Below are 13,708 nucleotides of genomic sequence, written 5' to 3'. Positions count from 1 at the left end.
TCGGGGGTACGCGACGGCCACTCCCGGGCCCTGGCTGTTCCCAGTCCCACGCACGGAGCCCCTCGGTTTACACCAACCCTTCCGATCTTCCTGGCGGCTCCAACCAGGGTTCTCAAGTCCTCCCAAGGGACCCGACATGCACAGCCACATGGGAGCTGGTCCCAGCCAGGTGGTAATGCCTCATTGCTAGACGATTTCCAGAGCTTTCTGGTCAGCGGTCACTGTGTCTTTCTAAACTGATAGGACTGCAACGTGCCTGTGGTCGATATGACAAACACATCAAGTACTTCCTAGAAATAGGCTGCAGAGTCCAGCAGGCTGGGCGTGCGTGGACCTGTGCATGCACGCGCCTTTGCTGACGTGGTTAAAAAAAAAAACAAACAGGAGAGGCTTGAAGCCAGACTGTCCCGGCCACAACTCTCAGCTCCTTCCCAACGTTCTGACCTTCGGAGGTCAGCACGTGCAGCCTGCTTCCTTCTTTCAGACAGGGTCCGGCTGCCTGGAGAATGAACAAGGGAGCACGCGGCGTGCAAAGTGCTCAGGGCGGAGCCTGGAACACGCAAGGGGCTCCATCACTAACTTTGACGGTTCCTGGAGAGCGAGGGCCTGGCTGGAGAGCTGGGCACATTCCTGCCCACTGGCCCTGGCCCTGGCCAGTCCAGGCCGTGACCAACATAGCTGCGGGGAAGTCTCCTCGGAGTCCAGGGACTACCTCGCATGACCTCAGGGGTCTACACCAGCAGAGTGGGGGATTTTTGTGTCCGTGGCTTCCCGTGGAAGTGCCTGGAGCCAGGAGAGACTGTGTCCCTTTCCCACTCAATCTCTGCCTTGCCACCCCGTCTCTCCCCGACGCTGATCTCCTCTGCCACACACACACACAGCTGGACTCATGGCCAGAGGGCCTTCGTGTCCCAGTGCAGCAAAACAGACGTTTGTTCTCAACCTTCCCTTCTCAAGCAACCACAGGACACGAATGGGACAGAAGCGTAGGGGAGCTTCTCCTTGCCTACGAGCCTCTTTGTCCCTAGGTCATTGCCCGTACGCAGTCCCCATGCTTTCCGCCCAGCAACAATGGGCACATCGTGTCCCCAACACGGTTGAGCCTCCGGGTCTCTGTCACACACAAGCGTAAGATCAAACCCGTTCCACAGCCCAAACTGGAGCACTCAGGGCAAAGTGCAGCGTGTGCTAACACTGGTCCCGGAGGCAAGGCTGAGGACAGCTCCCTGTGCACCTGGCACAACCTCAGCCCATCCTGTCCACAGGCGTGTGTGGGAGGGAGGGGTTGTGGGGTGGGGCAAGAGGGCTCTAGACCATCCACAGCATGGGCAGGAAACCACGCCACACTCACTTCCTCCTCCTGGGCCCCACAGGAGGCGAGTGGGGATGGCAGTCACTTTGGGGCACTGACCCAAGTTCACTGTGCAGACCCTGGAGAGATCCCTCATCCTGAGTTTGGGGCACATGATGTGGCCTTTGAAAGCCTGGTAACAGTCAGCGGACAAACCCACAGTACTGTCTGAGTCACCTGTGAGATTCTGCCATTGGACAGAACAGGTGTCATTGTCCCAAGGTTGCAGCTTTGCCAAGGCCACTGTTGTCTGCAGGCTCACTGACCTGACCTGGGAGTCAAGGTTCTCGTGAGTCAAGCCCGGGTCAGAGCTGGCTTTCAGGAGTCATTGCTGAAGGGCTGAACCTGGTATCACTGCTCCGTGGGAGAACAGGTGTTGGAGAAACCTCTGACTGAGCTTGTCAGCGGAAGGGCTGTGCTTTTTTTGGTTTATGTCTTCCTGGAAAGCAGTGAAGGAAATCTCCTGTTATCCCAGATGAGCACACACTGAGCAGTGCAGCTTTCACGGCTTGAGAAGCACCCACTTATGACCATGGAAAAAAGGGTCACGGTGACGACCAGCTCCAGGACAAGGGCAAAGCTGTGGACTGACCCAGGCTTACACGGTGAAGCCGTGCAGCTCCTCCCTCACCCCTCATCTGCAGTACTTAACAGCAGCATCAACAACAACAAACCTCTTTCTTATTTGGAAAGAATTACAGATTTGCAGAAAACAAACCAAAAAAAAAAAAAAACCCATAGTACAAAGAATGTCCACGTCAACCCCCCAGATTCACCTGCTGATAACGTTGTATCCCACTGCTTGTTGCTGGAGTCCTCTCTCTCCTCCTCCCTCTGCTCCCATCACTCAGGGGTGTGCACACAATCCCATGAGCAGGTGCGTGTCTACACTTGGCTGGGTCTCATTCAGTCCTAGCTAATCACCACCAGGGCGAGAGGCCAGGTTGGCATGCGAATCAGCTGGGGGTTGGATGTGGCCCTCAGGACTTCACTGAAGGGAGCTGGTGCTGTGGTGCAGTGGTAAAGCCGCTGCCTGCAGTGCCAGCATCCCATGTAGGTGCCAGTTTGAGTCCCGGCTGCTTCACTTCCAACCCAGCTCCCTGCTTATGGCCTGGGAAAAGCAATGGAGGATGGCTCAGGTACTTGGATCTGTGCCACCCACCTGAGAACAAAAGGGGCTTCTGGCTCTTGGCTTCAGCCTGGCCCAGCCCTGGCTATTGAGGCCATCTGTGGAGTGAACCAGCAGATAGAAGATCTCCCACTGTCTCTCTGACTTCAAGTAAATAAATAAATGTTAAAAAATAGTTACCGGCAGAAGTGTTCTAAGAAACCTTCTCCTCGAGAGATGCAGATGTTGGAAGAATACCTGTCACCCGCGATGCCTTTGTCAACAAAACCCAGGCAAGAATCAAACTTGTACTTTTTTTTTTTCTTTTCAGCCCAAGGTAAGTAATAAGGAAATCCTTTTGCATTTATGTGCATATTTTCTCTCTCATACACACTCACAGATAGGTAATTTTCTTTTCTGAACAGTTTTCAGGGTGAATTATGTATATCGTGGCTCTTCGCTCTTAAATGTTTCAGAATGTATTTCCTAAGACCAGGGATACCGGCCGGCACCGTGGCTCAGTAGGCTAATCCTTCGCCTTGTGGCGCCAGCACACCGGGTTCTAGTCCCGGTCGGGGTGCCGGATTCTGTCCCGGTTGCCCCTCTTCCAGACCAGCTCTCTGCTGTGGCCCGGGAGTGCAGTGGAGGATGGCCCAAGTGCTTGGGCCCTGCACCCCATGGGAGACCAGGAGAAGCACCTGGCTCCTGCCGCAGCACGCCAGCTGTGGCAGCGGCCATTGGAGGGTGAACCAACGGCAAAGGAAGACCTTTCTCTCTGTCTCTCTCACTATCCACTCTGCCTGTCAAAAAAAAAAAAAAAAAAAGACCAGGGATACAATCCTACTTAACCTAAGTAGTTATCAGTATTTTTATCTAATCTGCTATTCATATTCAAACTGTCACTTGATCACATGGTGTCCTTGGAGCACTTCCTGCCTCCAGTCCAGGGTCTGGAACATTTTTATAGCCTTTGCTTTTTATGACAGTGACATTTTTTGAAAACACACCACCCAGCTCCTTGCAAATGGGCTTTCCTCCTGCGGTCTGGCTGGCATTTCCTTGTCACACTGAGGGTGCGAATTCTTTTTTTTTTTTTTTAAGATTTATTTTATTTATTTGAAAGAGTTACAGAGAGAGGTAGAGCCAGAGAGAGAGGTCTTCCATTCTGTTCATTCACTCCCAAAATGACCGCAAAGGCAGAGTTGAGCTGATCCAAAATCAGGAGCCAGGAGCCTCTTCTAAGTCTCCCATGCGGGTGCAGGGCCCAAGAACTTGGGCCATCCTCCACTGCCTTCCCAGGCCGTAGCAGAGAGCCAGATTGAAAGAGCAGCAGCCAGGACTCGAACCAGGGCCCACATGGGATGCCGGCGCTGCAGACTGGGGCTTTAACCTGCTGTACCACAGCACTGGCCCCAGAGTGTGAATGCTTGCTTGACCTTCTCCCCCTGCGTAAGTCTCACCTGCTTCTCCATGAAGCCCAGGAACTCTCAGGAGCCGTCCCTACCCCTGCCCTGTCTTCTGTTTGGCTCTCCTGTTCTTAGTTTGTTTTTAATTCGAGGCACAAAATGCAGCCCTAGCGCACAGTTGCTGGTTGATGCACCTGCAGCCCACTGAGAACATCACTTCTTAGACATGAACCACAGCCCAGGGAGATCAGAGCCCATAGCCCATGCGCCCTCTCCTGATTCTCCAGGCGAGAGCGCTCTGATCTCAGAGAGGCGGCACTCACTGATGAGCAATCCACCTGGAGGGGTCTGGGTGACACGTGTTAGGACCACAAAATAGAACGGCATCCAATGCGGTCATCTGCACTCCATGCCCGCCTACCCCAGGGATAGAAGTGCATCACAACCATACCACTGGCTGGGTGCACGGTCACAAAGACCTACAATGATAACCAGGACCTCACACTCAGTCTTACTTTTGATTCAACAGCAATGGGTGGAGAAATGGAAAACCACCAGGAGCCCAAGACCCCACCGCTGATGAGTCTGCAGAAAATCTCTGCTCCAGGCAACAGCAGGCATCTCAGCAGAGGCCTGAGTCATGCCAGGTGGTCCAGGGCCAGGCCTCCCAGAAGCCTTGGCTGCTGGCCCAAGGGAAGAAAATGTAAAATCAGAGTTCTTTCGAACTCTAACCGGAAACCAAGTGTAACTTGTGAAACGCAAGTTGAATGACGCTTCAAAACTGATTTGAGAGATTGTTGCTGGAAAGACGCTCCTGGAAACACACAACTGAAACTCGTAGAGTGGCGCAGGATGCGTCAAAGGGACCCAAGGGAGGGGGCGGGATGCTGGGCCATTCCTCGGCTCATGCTGAACCCACTGCCTCCAGCCTACCTTCCCTGCACCGCCAGGGCTTGGTCTCGGGGTGCACAAGTGTCTGTGAGAAAGGACTGACATTAGCTGTGAACACTGTCTTCTACTGTGGACTGTATCTGACGTTTCCCAGGGGAATTACTATTCTAGAATGAGGATAAAAATACAAAATCGACTTTTGACCATTTCACACCATAAGCACTTTGCACTGTCTGCTGCCCTGTTTTAACCCAGGGAACAGCGCACCCTGCTCTGCTCGGTGTGGATCAGACACCAGAGCCTCCATGCCTGTGGCTTCCTGTGGTCCCGAATTCGGCTAGGGCCGAGCGAGAGCCTGGGATGGGGCTGGCAGCAGGTTCGGAGCCAGCAGAATCGGCCCACCCCTCACCTGCCTCAGGCAGCTCCGCCCCTGCCTAGCTCCTCTAGCTCCTCACACCACACGCTTGGCTCTGACCCTCCTGCTTTCTGCTGGGTACCGGGGCCTGGACAGGAGGTCCCTGTGGAGGTGGGTGCCCTGCATAGGGCACTTAGGGTTTGAGGGTGTCCGGGTTTAGATGACTCCAACAGGTCCTCGTGTAGCCACCTCATGGGGGCCCCCGCCCCGCAGAAGGGCTGAACTGGCCCAGACGCAGGCTGGGGTCCCCATAGATCTGCCCCTTCTCAGACGCAGGGACCAAGCTGCAGCACGTGTCTGGGCCTTCCTCAGAGGCAGACAGGAAGATTCTTCCTTGAGGCCCTTTCTCCACCAGCTGAGCAGGTATCCACTCAGCAAGCAGCTCAGGTCGGGACACACACACAGCGGCCAGTCCCTCTGGAAGGGAAAGTGCCACCAGGCCCCACCCTCCAGGTGCTGGCGAACACAACACAACTCGTCAATTTCTCAGTAAGTTGTTTTTTGCAGAAAGTCCTGCCAAATCAGCCATCCCTGCTGTGCCCACCGGGGACGTGCGCCTTTCACAAGTGTTCAAGCAGCCCCAGGCCAGGGGCTCCTCGGAGGAAACTTGTAGCATGGAGTCACTCCAAGGGACCCGGGAAGCCACGAGTGTCACGGATGGACGGATTCCCAACGCAGCACAGACATGTGTGTCCGTTTTTCTCACGTGCCTGGATGCCATTGCGGGTAACACAATACGATTTTACTTAAACGCATTAGTAATCCCTCATAGCTCCTTGCCATATCTGTTTTCTTTACTCATGGACACTTAAAATACAGAGCTGGGTTGGGGAGAGTACAGTTCCCCCAGGAGTTAAGAAGCCACTTAGGTCACCTGCACCCCATTTGGAGTACTTGGGTTCCAGTCCCACCTCCAATTCTGATTCCAGCTTCCTGCTAATGTGCACCCTGGGAGGCAGCAGGCAACGGCTCAAGTACTTGGGTCCCTGCTATCCATGTGGGAGACCCGGATGGTATTTCTGACTCCTGGCCACGGCCTGTCTCAGCTCTGACTGTGGTGGGCATTTGGGGAGTGAACAAGTGGCTAGAAAGGAGTTCTCTGTCTCTGTGTCCTTCAAATAAAATGAAAATAACTTTTAAAAATCCAGCCGCTGTGCTGTGAGTGCACACAGTTGCTATATTAGAAAGGCGCTCTTGGAAGCAGTCAGGAGCCCCAGCAACTCTGCATGCCAGTTCGGAGTCGCCTGTGGTGCTTTTGCTTTGCCCTTGTGGAGGCGGTGAGTTTGCTGACAACAGGATCACACACTGTGGTCCCTTCCTGACACCATGACCCAGTGCCTGAGCCCCATGTGTGCCTTGGCGTCATTCCATGAACCCTTCAACATCTGACCTGGACAGCTCTCGGTACTCAGGCCTCCCAAAGGGTCACACGCTCAGCACTCAACAAAGGCTGACCCTGTCCGATCCCTGGGTCAGAGGCTTCGGTTACTGAAAGAAACTCCACGGGCAGGCACTGGGCCTAGCAGTTAGGACACCGTGTAGGATGCCCTGTCCCACATCGGAGGGCCTAGGTTCATATCAGGCTCTGGCTCTGGACTCCAGCTTCCTGCTACTGCACACCCTGGAGCGATGGCTCCAGTCACTGGATTCCTGCCACCCAGGTAGGAGACCTGAACCTAGTTCCTGGCTCTCTGCTCGGACCCAGCTCAGCTCTGGCTGCTGTAGACATTTGCACAGTGAACCAGCAGATGGGAGCATACACTCTCTAGGTTAATTAACAACATAAAACAAAAATATAATCAGCAACTCCGAATTCACGGCCCAACTTCTGGCACCGGTGTTATCTGGGACGTTATCCGCAGGGAAGCTCTTATCTAGTTCCTGTTTCTGCAGAATCCAGCAGCTGCCTCATGACCATGGTCGGCAGGTACTTCTGCAGAAGAGCAGCCAAAGCCTTAGGAGCAGCAAGGATTTGTTTTCCTGTTTGGCTACTCTTTCCGGCACCACCCGGTGCAGACGCTCAGCTTCTCATCTGGGAAAGAACACGTATTCTGCCCCCTCCTTTGGTTTTCTGAACAGTATAGAGAATGCTGGCAAAGGCACTTCACTAAAACGCTTGGCTGTGCCTACACCTTTACTCAAATAGTTTTCACGGCTATTTTTATTACCCCATCCTTGTGCGATTCCAGATTCTGGAAGTGCTAGGCCTCCAGTCTCGGGAGCTGTGGCTTGCAGCCAGGCCTAATGCGGGCAATCCCTGATGCCCACACAAGAGCAGGAATGACCAGTACTGGCACCAAGTCCAGAAATCAGGACAATGCCGGCCCTTGTCTGCTGGTGTAAAACAAACACACAATGTGTCATCCACGCCCGCAGTTTGTACAATGGTGCTTTATGCTCCACGTACCTCATTAAGCTCAGGCAGCCATGTGGGTCTACAGCTTGAAAATCTCTGAACTGCATGGCTGTGTGCCTGGCCTCTCCACAAACCTCTTCCCTCCACTCCTGAGCTGCCATTGCTCCAACCCTCACTTCCTATTGGTACCCTGCAGCCTGCTTGAGAATAAGGCCGAGGACAAAGGTCCTGGGTTACCTCCAGCTTTCGTGTCCCTTGTCACAGCCCAGTGGCTCCTGCCTTTCCATGCAGGCTCACCTCTTTAGGAGCTGAGTGGGTTGACCTGTGTCCCCTCAAGGATCTTAGCATCAGTGATTCCTGCCCTAACCTGGGAGTGTCTTGGAAAATCTGCTCTTCCCAAGGCCATGCTGCCCAGAGAAAAGTGCCTCTCACTGCAGTCACACATATTTATGGTAGCAATAAAATTATGTGGCTCATCAGAGCAGAAGAGGTGCTCTAGGGGCCTTGGAGGCCAATGAGCACTCAGCAAATCCAAGGAAACCGGTCGTTAGTGAAATGGTGCTGCCTTATCTAAACGTACCATCTCAAGCCCTGGATGCTGTCCTGGGCTCTGGTGCAACAGCCAACTCGTATACCAGGTTCAGCATCTCCAGGACCCAGCCTGGCTCACTAGGAGTGAGATGACCGAGAACCCAACCGCAAGCGGCAAACCCCACCCCAACTCTACCCCCACCCCCCGCCCCGCCCGGGAATCTGTAACAAGGCCTGTTCTCTGGCCCATTCTCCTTCCTGGCTCCCCTCCAGCCTGTCGGGTTTCCCCACCCGACAATGAACCTTTAACTCCGGTGTCTGCTGTGCTTAGTGGTGGCCTCTCTGCGATGTCCCACTAGGTGAATTCACGGGCTCAGATGGCTTTGCGTTCTGGGACAAGTGTGATAATCCTCCCTGCCCCCGCTGCTACCAACCCCCAGCCTGGGCTGGGCTCTCTGGGCCTGTTCGGAAACCGGGAAGCTGGTCTCCTCCAATCCCACCTCGGCTCCTCCTGCATTCTTCTCTCCAGGCTGCCTTCAGCAAGGAGGGACCACACCTGCTAACGCCACCTCCCCCGACTTCCTTCCTCTTGTCCTCAGAAATCCGCCTGCACTTCCTCTTTCCCCTTCTCCTCTCCCAACAGGGGGAGTCCTCCCCTTCCGCACCCCCTTGCATCTGTGCCCTCGTCACCCTGGCTCCTGCAGTTCTCTCTGTCCTCGCAGGTTCTCAGGACCCTGTTTCGGGGAGGTGGTGTTGCATGGCCTAGGGCGACTCCCTGCCTCACCTGTTACAGCTGTGGGGGCGTGACCACCACAACCCAAGCCTCAGTTTCCCCACCGGTGAGTGAGTTGCTGTGGTGAGTTACTGATGGGATGCAGCTCGGTCACTGCAGACCCCAGCTGTCACCATTGTGATAACTCTGCCTCTTCCCCAATCCCTTTCCCCAGGCTGCTTGTCCACGCCCACCTCTGATTCCTGAAGCTCACATGGCATTTGTGGCTTGTGTGCCTGTCACGCCTGTGTCTGCACGTCCAGCCACACCTCACACAACCTGAGCCAAGACAGACTCATCGTGGTCTCTCTCAAGCCTGCTACTGCAGCCGGCAGCAGTGACAAGGGCCACTCCCCAGCCACCTACTCCACGCCTGTATCGTCTCCCACTCATCACCTGCCACTTTATGCAGAGTGGAGGGTCCCACCTCCCTCGTCCTCATCCACTGTTGCAATCCCGCGTCATTCTTGGTCATGGTTGACTTTCTCCCTCCTTGCTCCTCACGCTTGGCCTGCTGGCGCATGTGCCCCTTCTCCAGGTCAACCTCCTGGCCCCTTCTCCTCCCTGTACCCCTCACCCCTTCCAAAGGTCACACCCTTGTTCCTGCAGCACAGCCCTGGTGGGGCACTACAGTGTTCAGATGCCTCGCTGTCTGCTGAGCAGACTGACCTCAAGCTCATCACAACCCATTCCTCACCTGCCCGGCCCCACCTCCCCATTCCACACCTGCCCGGCCCCACCTCCCGCATCTGGAGTCTGTGCTGCTCCAGCGTCTCCCGGGGCTCTGCCAGATGCCTGCGTTTTCCAGCCACTGACGCTCGCCCACACCCTTCCCTGAGCACGGAACACTTCTCTGCCCCACGGCCACTCTGATAAATCCAACCCCACACCCAATGACCTGGGCAGCAGCCATTTCCTCTCTGGACCCTTCTTGACCCAAGAGCCAGAGTTGGGGGTTCCAGAGCCTTCCACAGGGCCTCTCTTGTTCCTGTATACATGTGCTCCTTGCCAGACTACCGGCTCCCTGAAGGCAGGGTCTGTGTCTCCAACGTCTCTCTTTCACCCACTCGGCCTGGCTCAGAGCAGCAGCTCATGAAGCCTCGTGAGTGATGGATTCCAGAAGCGCATCCCACAGGTGCAATGCTCAGCCCCAAGGCTCCAGCGGAGCCTAGAGAAATCACCAGGACCAGGACAGTCAGCACAGAGTTAAGAGGAGGCCTCCTCTTACACTGAAAGCCTTGTGATCTGCACATTAATGAGGCTTTTAATGGGAACAAAGACCTGAAAGGTCCCTGATGGGGGAGGAGGGAGTGTCCTTTGGCAGTCAGCCTCCAGGATGGGCCTTGGCCAAGCAGCAGAGGGACTACCAGCCTCTAGGTGCACAGCCCCGGGCTCCAGCTCAGCCCCAGCCAAGCACACCGTTAAGCTCCCACTCATGCAAAGGGTGTCAAGATTTAAAGGGAGAGCTTGGAGGGTGGGCATTTGGTGTAGTAGTTATAATGTCACTTGGGACACCTACACCCCACATTGGTGTGCCTGGCTCCTAGTCCCAGCTCTGTCCTGTTTCAGCCCCCTGTTAATGTGCACTCTGGGAGACGGCAAGCCATGACTCAAGTACTTGGGTCCCTGCCACCCATGTGGGACACCTGGATTGAGTTCCTGGCTCCTGGCCCAGTCCCAACTCCGGCAGACATCTGGGAAATAAACCAGCAGATGGCAGATCTCTCTCTCTGCCCTTGAGATTAATTTATTTAAGGAAGGGTTCTTTGCAGGTGCCTCACTGTCAAAGGCACATGTGACTAGTCCCAGGCCAGCCCTTGCTTGCTTGTCACATGGCGAGGACCCAGGAGAACACCTCTGTTAAGCAGAAGAGTTGACTGATTGGCAACTGCTTTCTCGTGGGCAGTGGCTGTCAGCGCCAAGTGGAGATTCCCCTGTGACTGGACACAGCCCGCCTAGGTAACTGTTTCACAATATATGCCAAGAATCTGAACAATGGCCACGCCCTTTGGCCCACTCATGAGTCCGAGAGCCCACGCCTGCAGGGAAATACCCTAAATGCAGGCCATTCTTCAGACAAATTCGCTGACCACATCACTATTTTCCAGAGAGGAAAAACAGTCAGCAGCCTAAAAGTTCACCAGTAGGATGGCTGTTAAATACCACGTTGGCCAAAAGTACCAGGGCACTTCCAAAAGTGTGGGCAAAAGGGAACTAAAAGGTGAGGCTTTTGGTGCAAACAAAGTTTCAAATCCACGCCTATCAGCAGTCTTAGGAAAGTTCATGAAAAATGCATATTGTGAGAAAACTACACATGAATTATAAAAAAAAGGTTTGCACCAAAATAAATGTGTGTTTACATGCCATTCTCCCGCAAACGTTCTGAGTTTCCCTCCTGTCTGCCAAGCACGCCGCCTTTTCAGCATCACACACTGTGCTAAGGGCTCTGTGCGTCCTAACTCCGTCATTTCCTTCCAGCCCAGCCCAGCTGCGAAGGAGCTACCACCGCAGTGCCGGCTTTGCTGGTGGGTAAATCGAGGCATGGCACCGATACGGGAGTCAGCCAGCATCTCTTGGCTTTGAGGGAGGGGGGATTGGAGGTGGCGGTCTAACTCTGACACTGAATTCTTCCCACATGGTAGCGAGTCTCAGTGCACTTGTGATGCGGTATTGCACACCCACTGGACGTATCATGCAGCTATCTCACATGCTGTTTTCATTACATGGAAAAGTTCCATAAGAGGATGTGAAATTACAACACAGTGGGAGTGCTGACTCTCGCACTCTTCAGTCTACGTGTCCAGAACAGGAACAAGAACACGCTCAAGTGTTAACAGTGGTGTACTGGGTAGGCGGGCATTTTCTCCCCCTACTTCATGTTCTCATTTAGTTTAAAAGGCAGAGTGACACAGGCAGAGACCTCCCATCTGCTGGTACACTCCTCAAATAACCTGCAATGGCCAGGGCTGGGCAGGGCCAAAGCCAGGAGCACAGAAACTCTGCCTGGGTCTCTCACGCAAGTGGCAGGGACTCATCAACTGCTTCCCTGGGTGCTCCCTAGTGAGCAGAAGCTGGAATCAGGAGCAGGGCTAGGGCTCAAAGCCGGGCACTCAGATACAGGAGACAAGGGTCTCAACTGGAGTCTTGACCACCATGGCCAGTGCCCATCCTCCCACCCCCAGGGTTCTGTAGTTTGTGGTTTCAACCTCGGTCACCAACGACAGGTGATCAGGAAGAACTCATGGGCTCTGTGTTTGCCAGTTCCCCAAGATGAGCTGGGTTCTTACCTCAGCATGGCCTCCAGTGTACCTGTTGCAGGTCCCAAGCCAGATACTGCAGAGGCCTCGGGCAGCAGCGTGTAGGGGCCGCCTTGCCCATCCCAGGGTCATCCCCCAACGACCTGGGGGGAAGTGGCCAAGCAATACTGGGGCAAAACCACCAGTCCTGAGCAACCCCTGAGTGCTGCCTAAGGCCTGTTGGGAATATCTGCATCAGCGGTCACCAAAAAGGCTGGCGGAGGCCACCAGTTTGCAGCCAGTCTTGGCCCCGCCGTGTCCAGTCCACACAGCTATGGGCTATGTGCTACTTGGTTTTCTTTTTTTAAAATTGAATTACCTGGCAATTTCCAACTGAAACATCCCACAGAAAACAAACTACCTAGCTTGCTGCCTTTTCTTAAAACTCAGAGGGAGAAAAAAAAAAAAAAAAACCTCAGAGGGTCTGGGGCTGGCACTGGAGCAGTGCCCATTGCTCGTCATGCTGGCAGCCCATAACGGAGCCCTGGCTCGAGTTCTGGCTGCTGTCCTTCAAATCCAGCTCCCTACTCATGCCCCTTGGAAGACCCAAGCACCTGGACCCCTGCCAGCAATGTGGGAGAGCAGGATGGAGCTCCTGGCTCCTGGCTTTGGGCTGGTGCAGACCTGGCCATCATTTGGGGAATGAGCCTGCAGATGGAGGCACACTCCCACACTCTCTTTCTCTACCTTTAAATAATTCAATCAATACATTTTCAAAAAATCAGAGGACCAAGCCACATTAGCTACACGGCAACAGCAGCTGCCACAGGGTCATACCCACCCACCTTGGACAGGATGTGGGTCCTGCTCGCCGCAGTCCCCACCACTCCTAACTGCCTCCCAGACACTGGCGATGAGCTGCTGCGCTTGGACAGCTGCTTTTCTAATAGCTGAGGAGCGCAGAAGGTGGAGTCTGTCTGAGTCCATGCTTCAGTCAAAAGAGGAAAATGGAAGTGGAGGTTGGAAGGGTGGTGGTCCTGGGAGGGAAGGAAGGGGAGAGGGGATTTCCCGGCACCTGCAGCTCTCCCTGCTTTCTGCCTCCGGCCCAGAGGGCTCCTGAGGAACCCACATGAGAGGCTGCATCCTTCCTCTGCTCCTGGTTCGGCACGCTCACGCCCCTGGCAGCCCTGTCTCCCCGCTCGTGGGCCTGCCCAGCCCCTGCAGCCACCACAGGCCTTCCCCAAGAGCAGGGGTGGGAAATGGGGGGGGCAGCCCCACACCGCCCACTGCACACCCATCCTGGGACCCACACAGCCTGCCCATCACTTGAACAGCGTCAAGCTGGGGGCACGGCTCCCAGCCCAGCTCCCCACTGAAATCTGGGGCAGTTTCCACCCCGAGGTCGAGTGTTAGCAGACTGCTACAGCCTCAGCTCCTACACAACCTGGGGGCAGAAGCGGGGGAGCCGGGCAGGGCTGAGACCCGGACAGGAGCCTCCCGGCCTTCTCCGCACTCCCAGGTGGCCTCCTGGCCCGTGGGGAAGGACAAACCCGGGCTCATTTCCTGTTGCTGCCTCCACGGCCACAGGCAAGGGTCTGAGCAGGGGCGGTGGGGCGGGCACCCGGGATCTCAGCTCTCAGAG

General features: G+C 55.0%; 1 protein-coding gene across 5 annotated transcripts in view; it reads right to left on the bottom strand.

Annotated features, from left to right (window-relative positions):
* SLC25A48 (solute carrier family 25 member 48) overlaps window positions 1-13,708 on the bottom strand; it is a 49,560-nt gene that overhangs the window by 16,924 nt on the left and 18,928 nt on the right. Inside the window, exon 1 of one of the 5 annotated variants that reach the window (XM_070076120.1) lies at window positions 78-253. The exons of the other annotated variants lie outside the window; for them this stretch is intronic. Within the exon in view, the coding sequence (XP_069932221.1) occupies window positions 78-150 (73 nt within the window). The 5' untranslated portion in view covers window positions 151-253. Of the gene's footprint in view, window positions 1-77; window positions 254-13,708 lie in introns of those variants that run through there. 5 annotated transcript variants of the gene reach the window in all.

Source organism: Oryctolagus cuniculus, chromosome 6 (assembly GCF_964237555.1).
Source record: "Oryctolagus cuniculus chromosome 6, mOryCun1.1, whole genome shotgun sequence".
Taxonomy (NCBI): Eukaryota; Metazoa; Chordata; class Mammalia; order Lagomorpha; family Leporidae; genus Oryctolagus; species Oryctolagus cuniculus.
This window is presented reverse-complemented; position numbering and strand designations above follow the sequence as displayed.